Source organism: Petaurus breviceps, unplaced genomic scaffold, assembly GCF_028583685.1.
Source record: "Petaurus breviceps papuanus isolate PSGF00001 unplaced genomic scaffold, PetGlider_PUasm1.0 37, whole genome shotgun sequence".
NCBI lineage: Eukaryota > Metazoa > Chordata > Mammalia > Diprotodontia > Petauridae > Petaurus > Petaurus breviceps.
In genome coordinates, this window is record NW_027186296.1 from 3,437,986 (window position 1) to 3,465,119 (window position 27,134).

General features: G+C 35.4%; 1 protein-coding gene across 1 annotated transcript in view; it reads left to right on the forward strand.

The window, feature by feature from the left end:
* Positions 1-27,134, forward strand: part of AQR (aquarius intron-binding spliceosomal factor) — a 115,668-nt gene that overhangs the window by 58,882 nt on the left and 29,652 nt on the right. Inside the window, exons 18-25 of the mRNA XM_069097646.1 lie at positions 1,462-1,629; positions 4,407-4,576; positions 9,330-9,571; positions 10,727-10,873; positions 11,974-12,043; positions 20,541-20,651; positions 22,420-22,529; positions 25,263-25,398. Of these exons, the coding sequence (XP_068953747.1) occupies positions 1,462-1,629; positions 4,407-4,576; positions 9,330-9,571; positions 10,727-10,873; positions 11,974-12,043; positions 20,541-20,651; positions 22,420-22,529; positions 25,263-25,398 (1,154 nt within the window). The remainder of the gene's footprint in view (positions 1-1,461; positions 1,630-4,406; positions 4,577-9,329; positions 9,572-10,726; positions 10,874-11,973; positions 12,044-20,540; positions 20,652-22,419; positions 22,530-25,262; positions 25,399-27,134) is intronic.

Here is a 27,134-nt window from a genome sequence, read left to right on the forward strand (position 1 = left end):
CCTTGCAGAAATGAATGATTAAACTAGAAGTTAATAAAGCATTTGATTAAAAAAAAAAGAATTAAAACTCTTCCAAAACAGGAATAGTCTTGCTGGTTTGTGCCCTTGGTGTCAGAGGTTGTATCTGTTAGATTATTTCTTTCTTTGTCTTTGTATCTGTAGCTCCAAGCACAGTACCTGCCACATAGTAGGCACTTAGTAAATGTTGCTAGGTTGATTGATGGATGCTCTACTAGGTACTTCTTTGACAGATGGAACCCATCGTCTTTCTTCTACTCTTAAGGCTCTATTTGTGATATTAATGATGTGGACAGTCACACTGCAAGGCAGGAGCATAACAGGATACAATATTCAGACCTTAATCACCACTAATTCCTCTTGCTTTATTATAAAGGAAGAGACTTTAAATTCTTTTGAGAAATAAACAACAGTGAAATCAGTTTTCTGGAATGGATTTTGTATTTTTAGCTTTTTCCACATTTGACATGCTTCCAAAACAGTACTTTGATTTAGATTTAGTCTTGTTTTCACATCCTAGACCACTGTTGTGAGATGCTATTAACTACAATCCCAGTTTGCTCTTTTGGTCGAGCTAGTTGAAACTTTACTGTCAAGTTTCTGAGTAAGCAAGGTGATGAAATATACATTTTCATTAGTGCGAAGCTGGCTCATGAGAACAGATCAGGAAAGGAGTGCTGGCAGATGGTCTGACATTACATACTGTGTAGTCTAATTTTAGGTTCCCTGTCTTAATAGTGTCTCTTTAATAAAACTGGAGAAACTAGTTGGGTGCATTTTATAGTGTAATCATTGAGAAGTTTTAGATTTAGAATAAGCACCTTATTTTGTTCTGTGTTTTCAAATTTTAACATTCATGAACTGAAACCCCATATCCTTTTCCATATACTTGGTACAGATAATATTATCAAGAGTTTGTGTCTGGTGAATTATACTTTAGTTGGTCCTTGTGACAAGTCACATTGGTAAAAATATTTCTTCTTTGAAGTGATGCTGATGGATTATCTTTAACTGACAGAATTTCTAAATATTATTTAGTCAGTTTGCACACCAGCCATATTTTTGGCCACATAGCAAAATTCTAAATGTGGAACATGAACTGATAGTTGGAATGTGACAAAGATCCAGTTTTTGCAGCTGTGACATACATAATCTATGATGTTAACATAGAAATTAGGTTATGGTGCAAAATTTCCTCATTTGTATTAAGAAAAATTTCCATGTTTCTTGCAAATAAAAGGTGGGAAGGGTCACATGAAAGTCATCAACCATTGTCATGTTTACTATAGAAGATACTCTTTAGTACAGTGGTTAACTTTTAGTGACAGTTAGTATTTAATGTTTTTACTGTCTTATCAAAGAATAAGATTAGTCCACAATTAGACAAAAGATAATAGTAAAAAATGCTAGCTAAATAATTTGAAAATTTCTTCTTTTAACCAGGTTTGCGCAAACATGATGTTTGTTTTTTAATTACTGTACGACCCACAAAACCTTATGATACTAAGTTTGACCGGAGGCGACCTTTTGTTGAGCAAACTGGCTTGGTGTATGTCAGAGGCTGTGAAATCCAGGGCATGCTGGATGATAGAGGACGTGTCATTGAAGACGGTATGATGACATATTCTTATTTTTGGAAAAGATTTTTGCATGGAAAATATGTCCTTGTCTTTTTATCTATATAACATAAACAATTTTGATCTTAAAGTTTCTTAAAATTTTGCTCCATCACATATTTGTCTGATTTGTCCATCCACTATTTGACTCCATTGTGTAGTATACTCATCGAGACACTTCCCAGAGGTGTCAAACTTGTGACCTGAAAAACTCTGGAGTGTGGCCTGAACCAGATTAAAATGTAATTGGGAAATGTTTAACAGAATTTAAAAAAAAAACATTTGTGTGTGTTTATGTATGTGTATGTATGTGTGTATGAATATACACACATATGTAATAGAACATAGGTAATGTTGGTTTGTGGTTTTCTAAGTCAGTAGATGGACCCACAGGGATCTATTTCTATTTAAGTTGGACTGTAGCACGAGTTTCCTATTATTTTATAATTGATTCCAAGAGAACTTGGACACTTTCTAGCCACCTATCTCAATCAGAATTCCTGTTGCAGCTACTGACCATGCAGTCATGGCTTCCCTTGAGCTATTGACTGTGGCAAGCAGTGGTGACTTTTGCCACTATAACTCAGATAACAATGTATATTGAATAGAGTTTGAAAGACTTTGTCCCATCTATGACACTTGTTAGTTGTGGGCAGGTCATTTTAACCTCTCTCAGCCTCAGTTTCTTCAACTGTGAAAATGGGTATAATAACACTTCTAGTACACACAGTTATTGCTTTATGTAAATTCACATTATGGCAAACTCAACTCCCTGTGGGTGGCAGGACCCTGTGCTGACCTGGGCTCTGGCTCTAGCTTCTGGCAAATGGAGGTAGTAATGCCGATGCAGCCCTGCTAGGGGTCTTCTGCTTCAGGCACCAAAGTCATTCTGGCTGGAGTTGGGGGCCACCAGACACTGAAGCTGCTCAAGCTCTGTGGGGATGGGCATAGGCACTGAAGCAGCTTCAGATGTAGGAAGCTGCAGAACCACGGAGGGGTTGGGACCATGTGGAGGCCTAAGGTGAGGAGGAGGTCTGCAAAATGGTTTGCTTACATTAAGCTAGAACTGGCTATACTTTTAGTGTGGTTGAGGATTATCTGAGAGAATATAACTAAAATATTTTGCTGTATAAATTTCAATATTTATTATTTTGTCATGATCTGTGGTTTCATCAGTAAAGGGGATTTTTGGAGTGGAAACTTCTGCAGCTCAGCAGTCTGCATATACCTTATACTCTTATTAGAGTCCATGTGGCAATCTATCAGAGGCTATACTGAAACTCAGGTCTTCCTGACTCCATTAACTGGTCACTTTTTCCATCATGCCATGATGTTTCTAAGCTATAATAGTCATTATTTTAAATTTATATTATATATGTGATGACATAGCATCATATGTTATGATACATCATATACTGTATTGCTTTTAATGCTAGGTGATAAAAACTAATACAAAGTGTAAAGAACTCTCCTTTGAATGTACTTTTGTTTCCCAATTATGATTTCGTGTTGATTAGGCTGCTGAGAGCTCTGTGATAGAGTTGACCTCCCTCATAGAAGGGCAGTGGAAAAAAAGAAATGAATATGTGGCTAGAATTAGAATCTGCACAATTAAAAGAGCAGAAGATGGAATACTATTGTGCTATAAGAAATGAAGAGCAGGCAAACTTAAGAAAATCCTGGAAAGACTTATACGAACTGATGCTGAGTGAAGCGAGCAGAATCAGGAGAACACTGTACACAGTAACAACCACATTGTGCAGTGACTAACTTTCCTTGACTTGGCTCTTCTCAGCTGTGCGAGGATCTAAGACCACTCCAAAAGGCTCATGATGGAAAATGCCGTCCACATCCACAGAAATCACTGTGGAGCCTGAATGCAGATCACAGCTCACTGTTGGCTCTCTTTTTGTTGTTGTTTCTTCTTTCTCTTGCTTGCTCCCATTGGTTCTAATTCTTTTTTACAACATGACTAATGTGAGAATAAGTAACATGAATGTATGTGTAGATCCTATGTCATTGCATGCTGTCTTGAGGAGGGGAAAGAGGGAGAGGGAGAAAATTTAAAACTCAAAAGCTTATTGAAGTGCATGTTGAAAACTAAAACATAAATAAATTTTTAAACAAAGAGAGAGTGGAAGAATTGGAAAATGGGAGAGAGGAAGACAAGTTGATAGGAATTGTATTTGTGACTATTAGCCTTTTAACAGTCCTAAATTTCAGTGTATTTAGAATTTTGTTTCATGTACATGAGGTTTTCCTGTGGAAGTATGTTATGATGAGAGATATAATTAGCATCCAGACTTTAATGAATAGGAAAAGCTTTTCATTAAACCCTGAAATCCATTGATTTAGCAAGTATTTAGGGACCTATTATATGTAATATTGTATTAAGTGCATTAGAAGATATAAACAAGTATAGGATCTGTCTCTGACCCTTCAGAATCCTATAGTCTTGTTGGGAGAGATTCTCACATACAAAAATATCTATGATACATGGTGTACTATTAGTGGTACCTATGTTATGTTATGTGAATTCAGAGGAGGCAGATATTATGTAACAGCTGGGAGAGACTTAATGGAAAAGGTAGATTTGGGCTGAACTTTGAAGGATAAGGTAGACTTTTGATGAATAAAGTTTAGGAGGAAGAATGGGAGTAAAGTCACAGTTGTGTTCTTGAACATAATTATTTTTATTTTAGGTACTAAGTACTTTTTAGTACCCTTTTAAACCTATCTTGTTTAATTTGCTTTATTTTTCAATGTGTATAGGACCTGAACCCAAACCTAGACTAAGAGGAGATTCAAGAACCTATAGAGTATTTCTTGATCCAAACCAGTATCAGCAAGATATGACCAATACTATCCAGAATGGAGGGGAAGATGTGTATGAGACTTTTAACATCATCATGAGGAGAAAACCAAAGGAAAACAACTTTAAGGTATGCAACATGATAACTTAACAAGGGACTCTAGGATTTTACCTTGAAAACAAGGTTTATAATAGCTTCTATACAATATAGAGTGGGTAACATAGATGTAAGAAATATAATATAGCTTTCTGACAAGTGAAAACAGTTGGTGAAAGAAACCTCTTAATACAAAGCATTACTTTAAAAGCTTAGTGTGTAACTTAAAATGGAGAAATCCAAATGAAAATCTTTGTCCTTTAAAGATTCTTGTGAGTGAGTTTGGTGAACTTCAGATTTCAACTGCTTAATTTTACTCAAAAGTCAAGAGAGCCCTTTTGAAGGTATAGCTTTTTCCTTTTTCAGAATCATTTACTCAGCCAATACTTAGCATTAGAGTAAAAGAGTCTTCTATAAAATTTTTTATTCAGACAGCATTTTCTAGATATACTCTGTTAGTCATGGATCACTGTAATCTGTGTGACACAGTTTGTTAAGACTTTCATAACTATTTGATTGAGTGTTTAATTTCAAACCAACTCTATTGATGCCATCTTTTTTTTAACCTCCCTCCAAAATAGTATCTCTGCATTTTATGACCTGACAGAAATTGGTTCCCTTGTTGGCACTAATGAGGTTGCTAAGCTTCATTCCTGTTTGAGCCAGATAGTGTTGTGAGATTTGGAGGGGAGAAGAGACCTTAGAGATAACTTAGTCTAACTCCCTCCCCTTCTGAGCTCAGACATTCATTGACTTGCCCAAGGTCGAATAGGTCACAGAATATGAAGAGGAAGGGATCTCAGAGGCCATCAAGTCCTCCTTATGAGGAAGAATCCCATCTGTAACATCCCTGACAGATGGTCACCCAACTGCTAATGAGCCGGAGGATCTACCAAATTTCTAGGCAGCCCATTTCACTTTGAGGTAGTGTTAATTCTTAGAAAGTTTTTCATTATATCAAGTCTAACTCTCCTCCTCTTCAAATGTTGCCTATTCTTTTAAGTTATTCTGCTTCTTTCCTACTATTTCATCTTTAAATTGCTTTCTGGTCTTCATCTGGTGTTATTATCGGAGACAAAGAAGAATCTTGACCTGTGCTAGGAGATTGGAGTATAGAAGAAAGACACACAGAGAAGAAAGGGCAGTAGGAACAATGAACCTAGCTCCTTATAAGACCATGGTTCACTGGCAAGCCATCACCACTACTGTTAAAACAACTGAAAGTACATGCAAATTATGATCAATGTCAGCATATGGTGGGATCCAGTGAATGAAAAGCTAGTGTGTTGAGAATGAAATGGCTAGATTTTTTTTTTTTATCTTCTGACTGTTGATCCACCTGCCAGGGATAATTTAAAATATTTACAGTTATATGAGTCTTTTAGCTCTTCAAAGAATAGTATTTACTAATATAAAATCAAGTTTGAGCATGTTTATTTAAATAAAATTTAGAGAAAAATAATATCTTGCCTTGGGAAGAGAGGATGAATTTTCAGAAAAGATTATATTTCTGTGCATGGGCAATTACTTCATTGGAGTCTGCTTTTTGTAAAGTAAACTTTTTCTCACAGGAGTATATCTTTGTTTCCTTGAAATCTTAGGATCACTGGGAAATGATGCTGACATTGCAGTCATTAAAGGACAGAAGGGTTATTGACTGTCTTAAACTTGTTTATGGCGGGCATTTCCAATCATGCCCTCTTCTATACTGGGAATGCCCATGAACTGACCCATGGTATTGAGTTTGATAACAGAGTCTCTGTTCTTTTACAGAGAATCTTTATTCGCTGTTGGGAGTTTTGCTTCTCATCGCTATGGTTTCTCCTTGGAATTTCAACTTCTGACAGTTGACAATTCAAATGGGAGTGGGTGAACTTTTTGCCATTTTCTTGCTGAGATTGAGCATAGTAGAGTAAATACTTATTTATGTCCATCAGGCTCTAACCAGTGATTATGTATAATAAATACAGTTTGTAATGAAGACTTAAAAATTAAAACACATTTCTTTTTTTGACATGATATATATATCATTCATGTTAAATTCTAGATAACAATCTAAAGTATTATCTTATCTTAAATTATTGAGCTATAGTACTTTAGTAATTAAACACTGAAGTATGCTTAGAACCTGTAGTTGGAAGTAGATTAACTCCTGTCTTAAAATACTCTTTTACTATAAAATAACTGTTGCACGAGAAATAATTTAAGCTATAATGTATCTGAATTGTATAACCATGAACCATTTTTTGTGAGGGGAGGATATTGTTTTGTGTTTTGGGTAAATTTTGTATATAAGGAGGATTCATCAGCATGACTTGTATTTTTTACTTCTAATTTGGAAAAAGAGGGTGAGGGGTACAGAGAGCTTGGATTAATGAGATTCACAAATTTCCAAAATTTTTATTTTTGGCAAGGACTTCATTCTCCTTCCCCACATAATCTTTTTGTTTTTAACATAGGATGTTAAAGTTATATGAAAATAATTCTGTGATTTAGTTGGTGATTTTGTAGTTGTGGATATGAAAAATTGCTTTTTTCCAGTGCTTCTGATTGCTTTAAATTAAAAAACTTCATATATTTCAATTGTAGCCAAATAACCACAGAATATTGTATTTTCCCTGGTTTATCTTTAAAATCTTTAGTCTTTTGGAACCCATAATCTCTTTTTGAAATTTATTTTTTTCATAATAATGTTAAAGCAACAGCTCAGGGCTATTCCTGTTCTATATTGTAATTAGTTATGAGGTTCCTGAGAATTAAGGTCACTTCCTGTAATTGAAATTATCTCTCTCCCAGAGAGCAAAGTGCTTTGCCCTCCTTCCTTCTCAGGCTGTATCATCAGTCATTAGCTAAGGGATCCACATTGTTCCTTTTTCTCTTTTTGAAATAAATAGCAAAAACTTGAACCTTACACATTTTTTTATTGTGAGGAAAGCCATACTCTCTTCTCTCCACAACTTGGTTCCAATTAAATTCCTATACAATAGAGGGCAGTAATACTAAGTTAAAATTTGGTTTTTATAGTGCCTTAGTTCTAGTATTTGGAATATAACTGAGCTGGAAAGTTAAAAATAAGGAAAAAGACCAGGGAAGGAAAAGAATACTGTCTAAATGGAAACTAAAGAAAACTCTTTAGACAGTGTGGTGACAGTGGAAAGGATCCTGAATTTTGAGTCTGTCTGTGAACTTCAGTCCTCCCTTTGACAGATGCTACCTGTGTGGCCTTGAGAAAGTCACTTCTTTGGATCTCGTTTTCATTATCTTTAACATGAGATGGTGATAATAGATGAATAGATGCACGAAAACATAGCAAAAGGTCAAACTAAATTGATAATTGACTGCTTTAACTGGGTTACCCAGCACCTGAGCTCTAAAATAACACCTATTTAGGCATATATTCTAGGTATAGAGGAATGGAAGGGTGTGCTAATGAAGATTTCTTTTTCACCATTCATTCTGAAATATTAATTGGTAAACTCCCTCCAGAGTCTAATGGTCTAGTTGAATTGTTTCCATCTCTTTGATATTTAGAACTAAAAGGGCACTTAGGAAGTACCTAGTCCAATCCACTTACTTTACAGATAAGGAAGTGTGAGCCAAAGAAGTTAAATGACTTGTCCAAGGTCACACAGGTAGAATAAATAAAAGAGCTGGACTTCTGATCTAGGGCTGTTTCCACTATACCCTGCCTTCTAAGGTCCCCGGCTCAGATATTTTATAAATCTGTAATCATTAAATAACAGAGAAAATATCTAGTCTAATCTAATTTTACATATGAGGAAATGGCAGCCCAGGTCTTTTGGATTGGTATATGTGTTCCCAAACTAAGGTCCACAGCAATTATGTTCCCCATTGAGCTTGACCAGTCAGATCCATTATTAGGTTGTGTATTAGTAGATTCCATTTGACCAGTTTAGTCTTATTATTTATACCATTTTATTTCAAATGGGCTTCATTGTAAAATTATAGTGCACTTTGGTTATGATGAAAGCAACCCTTTATTCTTTGGAATGATTAATGAATCTTGTTCAATAGTAGAAGAAATTCAATCAAAATTTAGAGCAAAAATGACATTCTATATTCTAGTTCTGAATTCAAGAGTGTTTTAAGCTGCCAGTATTTGGAAGGAGAGAGAACATTATTATTATTTTAAATCTTTTTCTTTTGTATATTATCATAACATAAATGTGGTTGATTTTAGACTCTGCAGACCTTCTTGTCAGTTTCAAAGAAATTTGTTATTAGCAGTTGCTAATTGCTTTTACCCCTCTGAGTTTCGGTGTTGAATATTATTATATTTCTCTCTGTTGATCTCTGGCAATTTTGAGTTTATTAGGTTATATATTTCCCTGAAATTCTGATTATTTTTTAAATTTTTTTCCTAGGGTAGGAGATGAAAGTTTAACGAGTTTCAAAGTGGAAGCTTTTTCTTTTATAGACTCTTTCTATGATGTTTACTTGTTGCTATGCAGACCCTGAGTCAGAGTACTCTACTTTCCATTAGGAACCAAGTGCTAAACTCATTTGTGTCATTATGTCTAAATGACCTCCTAATGGATAAACTGTTCTAGTTAAGTTTGATCTTTTGTTTAATTCAGTCTTTGGTATCAGTAGAAAATATAGCTGCTGATTCAGTCTAGCCAAGCACCTGTCAGCAGAAAATAACTTCTTGCCTTGAAACACTCTGGAATGCTGGATTAGTTTAGAGAGCCAGTTTTACATGCCAGTGAAGTTCAAATGTTTGAGATGTCACGTTAACACAATCATTTTGTTCTGTTACTGACAGGCTGTATTAGAGACCATTCGAAACCTGATGAATACAGATTGTGTGGTACCTGACTGGCTACACGACATCATCCTAGGATATGGAGACCCAAGTAGTGCCCATTACTCAAAAATGCCTAATCAGATTTCCTGTCTTGACTTCAATGATACTTTTCTTTCCATTGATCACTTAAAAGCCAGTTTTCCTGGTTATAATGTCAAAATTACTGTGGATAACCCAGCCCTACAGGTCCCCCCTTTCAGGTAAGGTCAGAGACTGATACACTGAATTTTAGAAGTCTATTTCTTGCCATTTTGTAGTCAGCCTGAGGAAGGAGGTTGAAATTATTGGCTAAAGTAAAATTTGGATATCGTGTCGGGATTTTATTTGAGTTTTGTGTTCCCTCTTTGCCATGTGTTGAGTACTGATGGTTATGAATTTGTTTAGTTGAGTCTACTACTTGGATAACCTTATTACAGTACAAGTGTTATTTGAAAACTAGAAGAAAAGCTGTCCAATAAAGTACCATACACTCTGCCAATGTTTGTTGCCTAAGTGCTACTATGTTAATAGCTTTTTACTGGTGTATTCTAAGTATGCCATTATTCCAATAAAATAGCATATCATATGCTATAAAATGATTTCTCAACCATTGAATTATCTTTACCCCAAAATAGGCAGATGATTTTGGAATTTTTTTTAAAAAGGAAAATTCTGGCCTTTTACTCTGGTTTTCTTCCATAAATTACAAAACACTCACTTTCTAGTATGATTTAACATTAAATCATACTAGAAAGTGACCTTAGAAGATTCTTTGATTTTATCAGCATGAACACTCCCACTAATAAAGACCATGGTCACATCACTCCTTTTATCTTTTGTTGATTCTAGTTTTTCTTCAGATTGTCTACAGAGAAGTTATGCAACTCACCTGAGACTTTTCTTTTATTCACTTAGTATCTCAGGCTGCCTGTTTGTATCTCATTCTTTCTATAGTCATGTAGCAAGAATATCTTATCCTTATTCTGATTCTTATTTAGGCCAGACTCATCTTGGGCCACTTATTTAGCCCCTTTGAACCTCAGTTTTGTTATCTTTAATTTTAAATCCTATTGACCCTATTAACCAAATTAGTTAGTTGGAAAAAAAAAAAGTTGGAAAGTCTAAAACTCAAGAGGGGCGGGTGTAAAAGAAAGTACCCAATTGATTGTGATTGACTTCTTATCTTCCTTTGCTTTGAGCTCTGGAAAGATGTTTATTGTTAAAAGTAGAGCAGATGCTGTAGGTAAGACAGCTTAGGGCAGTAGATGAGTGCAACTTTCTCCTTTGGAAATTACAGTATATAACATTCGGCTGGATATAAAATAGATTTAGATAACTTGAACTTTCAAGAAGTAATTAAATTTTGTGTGTTGTAGGATAACTTTCCCAGTAAGAAATGGGAAAGGGAAGAAACGGAAAGAAGCAGATGGAGAAGAAGAAAACATTGAAGAAGCTGAAACTTTAATTGTTGAACCTCATGTTATCCCTAATAGAGGACCCTATCCTTATAATAAACCCAAACGGTAACATTTCTTTATGCAATTATATCTATGTAATACACATATTAATATACACATATATACACAATATACATATGTATGTCCACTATATTCTAAATTGGGTACAAATCACCTTAACCTTAATGCTTATCAATTGGGTGATCATTGCACTTACTAATTGAGCTATATTGTAAATTCTTTAGGTTAACAGACTCTGCTGAAAGCCCAAGTAAAAACTGGTGTATATTGAGATATCTGGCATCCTTGACCTCTCTTTCAGATGTGGGATCCAGAAGAGTACTTCAGACTTTTCTGGCATTCTACAGTTAGGACGTTTGAAAAAGAAACACTTGGAATTATGGAGAGGAAAACCAGTGTTTAGTGTGTTTTGATCTTAGAGGCAACATGGTGTAACAGAAAAAATTCTATATTTGAAATTAGAAAAGCTGAATTCAAGTCTTGACCTGATGTGAGATCCTTTGTGATCTTGGGCAAGTCAGTTAAAATCTTAGTGCCATAGTTTCCTTATCTGTAAAATAGGGGGTTGGGCTAGATAATTTCTAAAGGTTCCTTTTAGTTCTAAATTAATGATCCTATAAATGCAAACATCTTTGCCTGGTCTAATATATTCCCATATCACATAAACAGCAGAAGTACCCATGCTTGTATGCTATTGGTGATAATGCACTGTTAGGTGCATTACTTGTTTATCCTAATTTGTGTCATACTATATTCCCTGATTGGGAGCTGGAGCTCAGTCCCTTATTTCTGTTGGGGTCGGGTGTGATTAGGGGGACTCAGTGCTATGGCAAATGCACCATAATTAGTCCTTTATTCTTTCATTTTCCCTAAGAATCTCCCAAGATAATATAACAATACTGATGATCATCCCCAGAAGATGTATTCAGCTCTACTTGACCTTTAGAGTGGGGCATGGTAACATTCAGAGACTTTTGAAGCTATTACGGAAGAAGATCCTTTCCTTTTGATCTAAATTTCCATTGTAATAATGTAGCTCACATTCATCAAGTGCTTTGCGTATATTATTTTGTTTCATCTGTCTTTTTCTATGAGGTCATTTATCCATATTTTCTATCAGTTTTAATCTACTATTGTGTTTTCAGCAACACTATTCAGTTCACACCGACTCAAATAGAAGCTATACGTGCTGGAATGCAGCCTGGATTAACTATGGTAAGAGAGTTACTGTTTAAGAATTTTCTTATATTGATAAAAAAAAAAGTGCTCTGTTAAATTATGGATACTTTTGTTTTTACATCAACTTAGTTTCCCAGTATTTTGTTCCTCTTGCCCTTACCCAAAGAGCCAGCCCATATAGCAAAGAATTTTAAAAGGATTGAAAAGGCAGTTGAATAAAAGCAACATCGCAACCAAGTCTTGACAGTTGATAGAGTGCCTCGCACCTATAGTCTTCCATTTCACAAAAAGGAGAGGGAAGTACATTCTTAGTCCTCTCCTTTGGTTCCATTCTTGGTCAGTATAATTGTATAGTCTTCAGTTTCAGTTTCTCTTTTGTTCTTTCCATTTCAGTTGTCGTTGTGAATGTTTTATGGGTTTTGGATACTTCACTTTGCCTCAGTTCATATAAGTTTTGTTGTTGCTCCGTCATGTCTGATTCTTTGTGATGCCATGGGCCATACTGTCCATGGGGTTTTCTTGGCAAAAGATACTGGAGTGGTTTGCCATTTTTTTCTCCAGTGGGTTAAGGCAGATAGATTAAGTGATTTGCCCAGGGTCACACAGCAAGTAAATGGCTAATGTAGGATTTGAACTCAGGTCTTTCTGACTCCAGGTCCAGTGCTGTATTGAGCCATCTAGCTGCTTCCTGTTTCTTACAGTACAGCAATAGCCCTTTGTGTTTTTGTACCACAGTTTGCTTATCCATTGCCCAGTAGATACCCATCCACTTTGTTTCCAATTCTTTGTTACTATAAAAAAGAAGTAATACTTGACTATGTTTGAAGAAGTTCAGCTCTTATCTTGATCAAGAATAGGATCATGGGATTTAGAACTGGAAAGGTCAGTATAGCCCAATCTTTTCATTTTAAAACTGAGAGAACTAGGGGTATCTAGGTATCGCAGTGAATAGAGCACTGACCGTGAAGTCAGGATGACCTGAGTTCAAATTTGGCCTCAGACACTTACCACTTACTAGCCATGTGGCCATGGGCAAATCGCTTAACCCCAATTGCCCTCCAAAAAGCAAAAAACAGACACCCCTCCCCCCCAAAAACAACCTGAGAGAACTGAGTCTCAGAAGAGCTAAGTGACTGGTGTAGACCCACAGAGCTTTTAAGTAGCAGAGTTGGGATTCAGATCCAGTTCTTCTTACTCTTACTCATTGTTCTTTTCTTAGCCACTACATTAGTCCATAGTGGGTACTTAAAGTAGTTATAGCATCCTCTGCATTTGGTAGACCTTTGTGACATTCTTAGCTACCTATTTCCAGATGAAAAATTCAGTTTTCAGTATTTCTTGAGTATCAAGTCACGTCCATTGCTTTCCACAAAGTTCTGTTCAAATAAATACCTGATCATTGTGAAGGTGATCCTGGATTCTAAAGGCCATCTTAATGCTAATAGTGCAAGCTCTGGCATGTTGTGCCATTCTGAAAACACTTTGACTACTTTCTTAGGTTCACTGGTAGGCAGACCATTTGTTGACTATTCTTTGGTCATAATCACTCATGAACACAAAGACCAATACAAAATGAATCACTAGTATTGTGTGGTACTCTCACTTAAAGTTTATTGATGCTCTTTGTTGTACTGAGTTACTTCCAGATAGGCTACCCTCTTCTCTCCTCCCCATAGAGTACTCTTCTTTATAACAAAGAAAGTAGTTAAATAGGTCCAGCCAACACTTCAGCTGTCTCTACAACATTCTGTACATCTGGGGCTTCTATCTCACTACTGAGAATCAGGAAGTATGTTTCCTTCTCTTTCTCTTGGGCCATAATATGTCACTGACTTCAATCTGCATTCGGATTTTAGAGATGTTTTCTTTACACTGTAGTCATTATGTATGTTGTTCTCCTGGTTATGATTTCTTCTATCTATAGTGGATGATACAAGTCTGTTTCCCTGAGTTCCTTATATGACACAACAATGTCCTGTGGATTTAGATGCCCTTTAGATTGTTTATTCACTAATTTCCCAATCGATGGGTACTCATTTTGTTTACAATGTTTTGTTGATGTGGTCTCTTTCTGTTTCTGAAAGTCATGAAGAATGAATAATGGAAAACGGAGGAGAGGGTGCTGAGAAATACAGTTTCTAGACTTTCTATAAGTAATATTAACTGTCATGAGTCAAAATGTATGATCTATGTCTAGTTACCAAGTACAATACTACTGGAAGGCTGAATCATATCAATTTTGATGTTTTTGCCATAAGTGAAACCTGAATTCAAAAGGGAAGTTACAGTTAAATGAAATGATAGCTTAAGGTTATCCTTGGAGTTTCAAGTAAAAGAAGTGACAGAACTATTTTTATCATACCTTGTAGACTATATAGAAACCGTATGATTATATATCATGAATGTAGCAGATCCTGGACAGAGTGAGCACTAGGTTAGTTTAAAAAATGAAATCAGATTTATTCTAACAGGAAGTGACTATACTCATTCCACTTCTAGATGAGGCCCTGATCCTTTCCAGTTTGTGTTCTCCCCACTTTCATTAATTACTTACCTAGCTTCCATAAAAGTTTAGCTCTTTGAAAGCAGGGATTGTTTAACTCAGTGCCATACAAATAGTAAATGGTTAACTAATGCTCATTGAATTGAGTTGAATGTAGTAGTCATTTCTGCATCAGCACCAGGCTATCAGCTCATAATTTGTTAAGGCAAAGAACAAAATCAATACCAAACTAGAAGGAATAAAAAATAATATGGAGATATAGCATTCAATTGAGACATAACAAACTGTTGGTTTCAAAAAATGAGAAATTGATATAGAAATAGATAGTACATATAGTAACATACTTCCTAAGCCAATTTAATCAACTTAATTCAGTTACCAAAAGATGCTGAAGACTGCCTTAGCTTGCTAAATACTTGATCTCCTTTCTAGGTGGAAAGTTGACAGCTAAGTTTAAAACACTGGCTTAAAATACCCATTGATTTATAAAACCTTTGGAAGCAGGATGGTAGAAGATCATGATGATCCTCTTAAAGCAGGAAGAAGTGATGGAGAGAAGCCAGATTTGTAGAAAGCTTGACAAGAGATCCAGTCAGGTCAGATCATCTTATGAGCACTTAAGGATGAGACTGGAAGGAAAACAACAATAGATAAGAATAAGTATCTATCAAGATTTCTGTAACATGTTAACTTTTTCGTTAACAGAGTCTAGCAGCCTTATCTACTTTGTAATACCATAGTCCCCAGTGTATTGTGTGATGAACTAGGAATGGCACGACAGAAACAAAAACAGTAAGAGCAGCTTGACTAAACCAAAGGCACAGAAAGGAAATCAGTGACACATGGAGAACACAATTTTGAGATATTCAGTTATCCTAAAGAAGTGGAAGATGACAAATGCCTATAAGAAAATTCAAGACTTATTAACAACAACAAAAAAGAGACCAAAAATATCAATGATTACCAACTTTCTCTAAAGTGGTTTTTTTTTCTTTTTTGGAGGGGGAAAGCAAGGCATTTGGGGTTAAGTGACTTGCCCAAGGTCAAATGGCTAGTCAGTGTTTAGTGTCTGAGGTTGGATTTGAAGTCAGGTCCTTCTGACTCCAGGGCCAGTGCTCTATTCACTGCATCACCTAGCCGCCCCTTGTGTGTGTGTTTTTTTTTTTAATGAGAAAGCAGTGTAGTGCCATGAAAAGTAGAGTGATTTGGTACTGAGATCTGGCTTTAAATAATGCCACATATTGACTTTGTTGACTTGGGCAAGTCACTTAATCACGCTATACCTCTGTTTTCCCATCTATAGAATAAGACTACTAAAAGAACTTCTAAGGTTCCCTTCTACCTCTAAATTTATGATCATTGAGAGCATCTAAATGAAGGGGCACAGGAAGGCTTTCAAAAGCAGTATATTATAGCAGATCATATGTTGCAATTATGTAATTAACTAAACATCGAGGATACAAGATTTCACTGTGCTTTTTATTTGTTGATTAAAAAAAAAAAAAGGACAAACTAAAATATTTATTTGATAGAATATAATGTTCCTTTAAAGGCATTCTTCCAACAAGGTGCCTTCCACGTGTGTGTTAAGTCATGCAAGATTAATTGGAAGAAGTAAAAATAGACATCTTTATTGCATATATACCCTCTGATTATTAATATCAAATTAAGATTGAAACAGAAAGGTGTATGTTTACCTAAGGTATTTGCCACTTACATGAGGGATATCTGCCACAAAGTCCAAATGAAAGAATTCTCTATAAATAGTAAGGTTCCCAAGAAGCTCCAGTTTACAGATACTGTTTTTGTTGATCAAAATGAGTTTTGTAATCACTCAAAAGACTTTGGCCAAACCATTCAATTGGAAAAATAAAGTAGATGAAGAATTTTTCTTGTCCAGACTATGATGTGCAACTCATGAAACTGATTCATTAGGACAGATGGACTGTGAACTTGACCTAGCATTGAATAGGAGAAAGACAGTAGACTAGATTGATGACCCTTCTTCATGAAATGAGACCCACTTTCTTACCGTTATTTTTTTTTTTTAAAGCAATCGGGGTTAAGTAACTTGCTCAAGGTTACACGGCCAGTTATTTTCTGGGTGTGGTGCTGAGTATCTGAGCCCGGATTTGATCCAGGTCATCCCGACACTGGAGCCGGTGCTCTTACTCGCTGAGCCACCTGGCTGCCCCTAAGCAATTGGGGTTAAGTAACTTGCTCAAGGTTACACGGCCAGGTGTTTCTGGGTGTGGTGCTAAGTGTCTGAGCCCGGGATTGGATCTCCAGGACTTCTCAACACTGGAGCCAGTGCTCCAGAGCTGTGCTACCTGGCCGCCCCTTTACCATTATTTTTCAAATGATGCTAACTATATCTATGGCTGATGGACTACAACAGTTCCTAAAAAACTAATTTTTCAGGTGGTCATTACCATGAAATAGGCTGCAATGTGTTGGCAACCAAAACCATGCAGGAAAAAAGGGCATAAAAATTACCACCAAAAAGATGGCTTGAGAAAATTGATCATGTATGAAGGGTGAGCAATAACTCATTATTCTTGACCTTTTTATAGCATCTGGCATGTTGGCCATCCTCTTCTGTTTACTCTCTTCTCTCTGGGTTTTCACGTTTATTCTCTAGTTTCTCTTTCTACATTGTGATCAATTCTTCTTAGTCTTCTTTGCTAGATCATCATCTATGACACACTCCCTAACTTTTACCTAAACACACTTTAGGTATACCCTAAAGCTCTCTCTTAGGCCCTTTTTTTCTCTCTAAACTTACTTATTTGAACACTTTATCAGCTTCCATGAATTTAGTTATCATTTCTATACAAATGATTGCCAGGTCTATATATCTAGCCCGAGTGTCTCTCCCAAACTCCACTCTTGTTTCACTAACTGCCTATTATGCATTTAAAATTGTACATCAAACTAGCATTTCTTAACAGAACTTATCATTCCCCACAAACCCACATTCCTTTAAACTTAACCTATTTCTGTCAAGACTACCCCCATTCTTCTAGTCACTCAGGTTTACAACCATGATATCATCCTTGACACCTCACTCTAACCCATTCCATATAGCCAGTCAGTTGCTAAATCTGGTCATTTCTGTGTTCACATTGCATGTATTGATCTACTTCTTATTCACATGGCCACTTTTCTATTTTGAGTCCTTCTTACCTCTGGTCTGAACTATTCTAATAGCCTCCTAATTGGTTCCTTACAGCTGTCTCTCTATATCCATAGATGCCAAAGTGATTTTTTCTAAAGTGTAGGTCTGATCATGTCATCCTATAAATGCCAATGGCTCCTTATTACTTGTAGGTAGGATCTTATATAAACTTCTCTGGCATTTATCTGGCTCCATTCTACATTTCTGTTTTTATTACATATGACTCTCCTCTCAGAATACCTGGTTTCCTTCAGCACAAGAACCAGCCATCTTTTACAAAAGGCCTTTCCTGGTCCTGTCCTTCACCTCCCCCATCTGGGAGTGTTTTTTTCCCTCCAAGGGCACTTCATATATGTACGTATTTTGTATAAACCTATGTGTGTTGTTTTCTCCTTTTGTATATACTTATATCTTATATCAACATATCATGTATGTTGACTTCACTTCCTTTCAGATCCCTTAGTTTCTGGAGCATAGTAGTTGCTTAATAAATGTTTGTTGATTGATAACCAGTGGATAGTCTGTGTGTTCCACAGATATTCATTCCATGTTAAGAAATCTAGAGTAAAACCCCAGATACCTTGGGCCCACACAGTCTACCTCTCATTGGATGATTTACTAAAGGACCATAAACCAGGAGTCTATCAGTATGAAAAAGTATATATGGGGCTTATTCTATATCATTGTACAAAGTACCCTCATTGATGAGATATAGAACTTTCCTATTACACTACAATACACATACATGAAGGTAGATGGTCTCTGCTCTCAGTGAGATGTCATAAGTTTTTAAGAGTATAGATTGAGAAGTGGAAAGGAATTTTCAGGTCACCTAGGCCCAAACTTAGGCCTAGAAAGGTTGAATGATCTGAGAGAGTAACAGAACCAAGTTTTGAGTCTCAGTTTTCTTAATCTTTCCATTGTACCATGCTTTCTCACTTTGAAGAAAGGATAAAATCTTGACACAGATAATGAGAATGCAAGTTTAGAGTATGATAATTGCAAACTGAGTGACAAAAGATAGGTGAGGAAGGGTAGCTAAAATAGGGAGAAGGGGGAAGTTAGTGAAAGTTTCATAGGGGAATTAGCTTGGCCTTTAAATATGAAAGGAAGGGGAGTGAATTCAGCAGATGGGATCATGGTGAAGAGGTACCTCCATTCCATGTATGAGGATTGGCCTACATATATATGAAGGCCTAAAAGGAAGAAAAAGCAGGGTAAGATCAGGAAAGAAAGAATCAAGCTTGCCTGGACTGTAGAGCTCATGAAGGCGAATACTGTGGAAAAAAAGGTTAGGAAAGTAGGTTAGAATATAATTGTGGAGGGCTTGGATGACAGACCAGTGGTATAATGTCTTCAACAGAGGTTTGATTATACTGTACTTGAAGGTGAAGAATAGTGATACTGTTCAATCTTTTTTTTAAAAAAAATAATACTATAATAGTGTTTTTCTGCACCTTAAATATCACCATTTTGCTGCTATTCTCTACTCTGTGATTTTGGGGATGGAGGGAAGGAATCATGTGTGAGGAGATATTTATTTCAATATTTTAGGAATCTGTGATATTGTTAGTTGCAGATATCCGTGCAGATATCACACATTTTCTCCCACCCACCCTTGTCTCTCCATAACTTAGTAAGTAAGTAGACTTAGCCTGAGTGTTCCCCAGATAGCATACATGCCGTCTGTCATTGTGCCTCATGCTCAAAGCTTTTTCATCTTAGATAAGACCTTCCAGAATTTGCAGTATACCAGCATAGCATTAGAGAGCCAGGGTCACTTCTGTACCATGATGAAATACTCAAGTAGGACTTAATAGGAGGAACTAAGTATGCATTATGATAGAGTTTGCTAGAAAAATGAAGAAATAAATATAAGGCGAAGTTTAACAGCCTGTAAGCTTAATAAGACTGGTAGTTCAAGAAAATTGATTCATAGATAAATTAAATTATGCACTACTACTCTAGAGACAGTGGGCATAATTTTAAAATATAAGATGATTTCTACTGGAGTTAAAAAATAACCAATGTAAAAATTACTTATATTTAATTAGGTCTTTTGGGGGACAAATCTATTGAACTGCCAGATTTATAATAATTATAGTATTGGTGCAAGAATACCAGCCCCTTTGGAGAGGAGTCTGCTTTCAGACTAATATTTCTTACTTGTCAGCTGCAAAAATGACTGGAAAATTATCTATTTTATAATATGTAATCAACACAGAAAAACTGAAAAAACCCTCTAGGTATGGTAACATTTTTGTTTTAACCATGTAGGATTTATAGTCAGTATGTTGTATTCTTAATTAATATTTAAACTTGATGAATCAGTAAGAATAACTTTCCAATAAAAGCAGTATGATACATTACCATCTGTGTATTTCCACATAACTCTTCACACACTACCTACTTATATTTCACCTTGTTTGATCTTAATAAGCTTTTACTTAGAATATGATTCTAATTATGAATCTTTGATTCCTTTTTGGGAGGTGAGAGGGTTGTTACTGTTTTTCATGATCCTTTTTTTATCATTTACTTTTCAGCACCAGATATGTACTCACAGACTTGTGTAAATGTTTATTTTTTCTCACGCCCAATTTTAAAAAAGTATTCTACTATTTGAGTAGTGTTTTTTTTTTTTTATGGCAGCCTTACAATTTAGAATTATCTGAATGTATCTATATAATTACAACTTTGACTGATAGAACATTACCCTTTGCCTTACAAATAATTCAGGAATTGCTAGGAAGCATAAGAAATAGGATCATAATATCCTGTTTTACCTTGATACTTTGTTCTTTGGCAGCCTTCTAATGTTGTAATCATTACATACTCATTTTATTTTGTAGGTTGTGGGACCACCTGGTACAGGTAAAACTGATGTTGCTGTCCAGATCATATCCAATCTGTACCACAACTTCCCAGAACAGAGGACTCTAATTGTTACCCATTCAAATCAGGTAAATGACCCTGTTGGGTTTGGAAAGATAGCTCCATTTAGTCTTTTTTTCCTCCTCTCTTATTATACTAGCCAACTCATGTTTCTCTCCCAAGTGCCTGAAATGGCTGATAAATTTGTTATTGTTACAAATTTTTCAGATATGTTTTTCTTCACAGTTACAAAGGGAATTACATGTAACATGTAATCTGATCCTCATATAAATAACTCTCTTGAAATTTAATACAAAGAATAACATTTCCATTTTAACATGCAGAAACTGAGGTTCAGAGTAGTTAAATGCCTTGTTCATGATGACAGTGTAGAAGCACTAGAACCTGGAATTTGAAACCTGTGTCTACCTCCATATTCTCTTACATTGTACACTATATGGAGAGTTGTGTTTTTTTAAAGTCACACTGACATCAGGAAAGGTAGTGTCAAATATCCTAATGCTAAGGAGATCAGGAGAAATCTGCAACAGACATGAATAAATTTCTATCCTAAGGAAAAAATGTTAGGAGAGACTAAATGTAGAAAGTATTAAATATTTGGATTGTTGCCATTCCACTTAATTATTTCATACCAAAACTAAAGCTTCATAAAGTAGGTGGGCTTTGGTGACATTTTCTTTATTTACAATGAGACAGTTAAATTGTTAAATTTATGAATTCTGTATAGAAATCTAAATCCCCAGTGTAACAGTGATTATTTTCATTACTTTGTTTTTGCATTATATTTGTACTGGCAGTGAAGAAAGAAAACAGAAAAAATGTATCATGAAAAATTAATGTTTTGGGAAGTATCCGCATAGTTAAGACAAACTTTCAGTAGAACAGCCTCAAAGTGATGTTTTCTGCTCTATGTGTATTATGGGGGGAGGGGTCGGTAGTTAGTGTGAATTTAATAGAACTCTGTATAAGTCATGGCAAACAGAACTTGAGACCCTAAAGCACTTTATAAATTTTGCAGTGATTATAGCTATTTCTTTTTTAAGAAAGTGGTATCTTTTAAATAACATAGTATGGCATAGTTCATGATAGCAGTATCATGATAATAATAATAGTTGACTTCTGTCTAGCTCCTTAAGTTTTACAAAGTACTGGGCCTACATTATTTTGTTTGATCCACTCAACCACTCAGGGTGGATACTCTTGGTATTATCAACGTTTTATAGATGAAGAAACTGAGGCTCAGTGATGTCAAGTAACTTGTCTAAGTTCACATAGCTAAGTAATGTCAAAAGGCATGATTCAAATTTCTCTTGATTCCTAGTCTATGATGCCATGGTATTTGTCTTTTTCCTGTGAAGAATTTTGTCAGCGGAATGGGATGAGTATTCCCAAGTATTCTAAATTGTCTTTTTACTTCACCTCTCTCTTACGTAGCTTCATTGTTGTCTCCCATCAATATAATGTAGATTATATGCTCTCTGGAAGAATCCTGGCCCAAACTAGACAAACTTCGCTAGCCTTCTGCAGCTTACAGGATTGCTGATTGAATAAAACAGAACTCAGGGTGGTTGTTCATTTTTTCAGGCATTGGTACCAAGCACCACTTTTTTTCCATTTATTGTTATTAGAAGCAGAAATTTAATGGGCAGGTGATTTCAGAAGCAGAATTTATTCTGTTTGGTTTAAATACTATGAAGTGCCTAATTTAAAGTTTGTATTAGTATTCACTTTAGTTTTGATTTCTTCCTAAATAGTGTTATCATTCTTTTCTAGCCTGATGAACTATAAATTTATAATATACCTGGAAGAGCATTATCTGTCTTTTTTGCTCTCTAGGCCCTGAACCAGTTGTTTGAAAAAATCATGGCTTTAGACATTGATGAGCGCCACCTCCTTCGTCTTGGTCATGGAGAGGAAGAACTAGAAACAGAAAAAGATTTCAGCAGGTAAGTAAATGAATTAGGTTTTGAAATGTTTTTTTTTTTTTACAATAGAAATAGCAGCATAAGTATTTTATTTTACCTTTTATTCTTTATTAAAGAAACTCCAGGGGAAAAAAGAGATTGATTGATTGACTTTATTGTGAAAGCATTTTAGCAAAATATACTAGGAAAAACATATTGACTGAGAGCCAGGGAGCTTTATATTCTGACTCTTCCCCTTTGTTAGTCTGGGCAAGATGCCATCTGCCATTGTTTCTTTAGACTTGTACAATTATTGGAAGATTTGGCATGTGATGTTTGGTTTGTTGTCTGCATGTCATAAATTGTCACTTATTTTCTGATCATTTATTTATTTTCTTTGATCATTTAAATTTCCCCAACCCCTAAAAATATGTAATTGTTTTTTCACCTGTTTCACCCAGATATTTGATTCTTTCACATTCTAGGTATAGTTTTAAATGTTTTGCTAAGGAGTTGATTTTTAAAATAAAATGCAGATTGAAGATTAAAATCATGCAAGTTTTGTAGTTTTAAAACTCTCCTGATTATTAATTTCATCATGACTTATAGTTAATATTACATTTCAAATTAACTAAATTTTTATGAGATGAATTCCTTTTGCTTTGGGGCAGGATTTTTAAATTCTATTATTTAAAGTCATTTCCAGAACATTATTTCAGACAATGACCTAGCAGCTATATGTGCTTAATGTAACATATTAACATACTTAACTTTTGGATATTTTAACTGGCTTTTGACCACATTGGTCACAAGACTGTAGGAGTGTTGGATTATCATGTGGCATCATTTTAAGCTTATGGATTATAGGACTTTGTGGATATAGGACTTTGAAGGGGATTTTGGCTAAAGCAAGAGATTAGGGAATGTGGGGCTTGAGTTATAATTCTGGATCAGCAGTGATGCTGTGTGACTACTTTCCATATTTGTTTACTTATAATAAAGCTAATTTTCCAAAATGTGGCGTTTCTCCAAAGCATATAATAGAGTCAACTGAACATAAAGGTGCTATTTAAATGCATAATACTATAATTATAATGTTGCATTATAATGAGTAGTTTAAAAGACTATTTTAATAAAAATAGAAGTAGAGTGTTTTCAAATGATTTTAGGGTCAACTGTCTAGAAAAATGAATTTGATTAATCACTTTGGTATTTAACACACTTAATTCTTTAGGAAGATATGCTTACATAGAAAACAAATGCCAATCATCCCTTTTGAAAGTGCTTTTCATTAAATTACTTAACAGTGTCTGTTAGGAATTACATTGAAAATGCCTCCAAAATATTCTGTAATATTTTGTACTTTGTTAATATTCTGTAATATCTTCTAATTTGTACTTTTCTTCACCAGAAAAATCATAAAGCACCTTAGAAATATTATCAATTTCTGATGAGATATTGTGAAATAAATAACATTCCTTTCTTCTTTCCCCCTAAATGCTGTTGTGCAAGATGTGAGACACAGAAATAAGTGAAAAGTTAACATACCTTATTTGTCACAGAGATAATTTGTCTGTAGAAAAAATATATTTATGTAACTATACTTTTCCAAAGTATGTAGTTGTTTGTCTTATTCTGTTGTATTTTTTAAAATATAATTTCTTTTTCCCAGTTATTTTTCTTCTTAAATTGGGGGAAAGGGAGAAATGATGTAAGTAGTCACTGGAATTTATACATTCCCCATTCCTACTGTTTTTTTTTTTTTTTAAAGCAATCGGGGTTAAGTAACTTGCTCAAGGTTATACAGCCAGTTATTTCTGGGTGTGGTGCTGAGTATCAGAGCCCGGATTCGATCCCAGGTCATCCCGACTCTGGGGCCTGTGTTCTTACTCACTGAGCCACCTGGCCGCCCCTAAGCAATTGGGGTTAAGTAACTTGCTTAAGGTTACATGGCCAGGTGTTTCTGGGTGGGTGCTAAGTGTTTGAGCCCAGATTCAATCCAATCCCAGATCATCCCGACTCTGGGGCTGGTGCTCTTACTCGCTGTGCTACCTGTCCGCCCCATCCGCCATTCCTATTGTTAACCTCTTAAGTCTGAGTCTTCATTATTTCATAGCTGAATTAGTGGGAGAAAGGGGAATACAAGAATAAATATAATAGTATATTAGCACAATAAATTGAGATCATATCTAATAGTATTTAAATAATAAAAGAACTATTTTAGCATCATAGATGCTAATGAATTTTTTTTTGTTGTTCATAGACTCTTGATTTTAGATAACCAAGTATACAGTATTAGTTTATGTGAATAAAAACTCATTTCTTTTTTTTGTTTTGTTTTCTTTTGGAGGGCAGTTGGGGTTAAGTGACTTGCCCAAGGTCACACAGCTAGTTTTTGTGTTAATTGTCTGAGGTGGCATTTGAAATCAAGTCCTCCTGACTCCAGGGCTGGTGCTCTATTCACTGTGCCACCTAGCCGCCCCTAAAAACTCATTTCTTAAAGAAGAAATAACATTCTTTGTTATAAAGATTTAATATTTAAAAAATCTAGTGTACAAGTTTTGTAATACTTTTTGTTTTTAGGAGCAGTTTACTATTAAGATACCTAGTGGAAAAGAAATTCAGGATTTATAGTATTGTCAAAGATTATCTTTTCTATCATTTGTTGTCACAGTTCTTTCATTTCCTAATTGTATTATGACATTTAAAAAATTTTTTTCCAGGAAATTTTCCATGTTGTATAATTTTGCATTTTACTTTAATTGCATTTTCCAGGTATGGAAGAGTGAATTATGTCCTGACTCGAAGGTTAGAACTTTTACGGGAAGTTGGAAGATTGCAGGAGAGTTTGGGAGTTCCTGGGGATGTCTCTTACACTTGTGAAACAGCAGGCCACTTCTTCTTATATCAAGTAAGAGAGAAAGGGAAGAGAATAAGCATTTATACAATGCTTAATAATATACCAGATGCTGTGCTAAGTATTTTACAATTATAATCTCATTTTATTCTACAACAAGCCTGCATTTGCTGTCATCCCTGTTTTATAGTTGGAAAACTCAGAGTGATGGAGGTTGGGATTTGCCTAGGCTTATGTAGCTAGTGTCTAAGGCCAGATCTGAACTGAGGTCTTCCTGACTTCAGGCCCTAGTGCTCTACCCACTGCACCACCTACTTCCCTCAAGAAAGAAGGTCTTAGAAATAGTTAGTACCAGACTTCAACGTATATGGTGTTGATTTGGAGGAACCACTGTGTTTACTCTGAAAGCATTTTTATTTGGTAACTGAAAATGCAAACTACAACCAAAGCTATAATTATGACTGCTAAATGCTCATGTTATTATTTTTTAATTCTCTTTGCCAAATGAGTCATCTGTTGAAAGGCCAGTGCCCTGGCTCTTTTTTTTTTTTTAAGTGACTTTGGCACAGTTTCCAATTGAATATTCCTTTTAAGTTCTGAAAATATCAGTAATTTTTTGTTCATGTTGTTGATGACAACATTCAGGACAGTAGCTAACTGTTTCAATGTTTGTTAAGCAACCAATGAAAGGAAACCAGTTATTTCTTTTTAAATGGCTGAAAATATACTGCTGCTTAAAACAGACTACACAGTGGGACCAAATGGTAAAAGAATTATAATAATATGTGCCCTCGTTGTAGAGGTAAGGTTTCCATTTTGGTTGGGTTAGGGGGTTCATCTTAATGATAAAAAGTGAAGTAACAATTCTCATACAGGAATTCAGACAATTTTCTAGTTATGAAAAGAATTAGAAACATTACAGATAGTTAAAGGCCCAAGGACAGAGACAGTTTATAGTAGGAAGACAGTAAAGAATTTGTTATAATTTCATTTGTTCTCTCTGTAATTCAGCAGAGTAATTAAGTTAAATATTCATCATATCCTTTATGTACATAGTACTTTGATAGGTGCTGCATATACAAAGAGAGCTCTGATAAAGATACTGTTACTGCTGTGAGAAGTCTGAAGAGGGAGAGAGATCATTTGTATCTGAGAGAATCAGGGAAACTTGTAATTATGGCAGTTGAGTTGCCAGGAAAGGAGAGATTTCAGTAGAAACCTTAAGCCTAACCCTAGCGGTAAGGAGGAGAGTCTATTCAGGGCTTCAAAAATTGATGAGAAAGGGTAAGATAAAAATTTGGGATGGTGAAGAGCTAGATTGGGTAGGACATTAGAACTTGCAGAGGGGAATAGTATGAAATAAAGCTGGACATGTTAAGTTTGGAGCTAGGTTGTATAAGGCCTTGAATACTAGAATCAGCAGCACATTGATAATTTACTTGGTAGGCAATAAAGAGCCACTGAAGGTAGATTGATTATAATGGCATATTAGGAAGATTAGGAATCTAGATGGTAAGAGCCTGAACTGTGGTGGTTGCAGTAGGAATGCAGAAGAGGGAGTAGATGTGCAAGAGCAAATGTCTAGATAGAAACAGGAATTGGCAACCGATTTAGAGGAAAGAGTCAAAGATAACTCCACATTTATAAGCTTAGATTACTGGGAGACATTGTGGTACCGTTAACAAAAATAGCAGCATTAAAGCTTGCTGGGAAAGCTTTATGGAGTAGTAAAAGATGATGAATTTGAAGGGCCAGGAGGACATTGATAGGAATATCTATCAGGCAGTGAT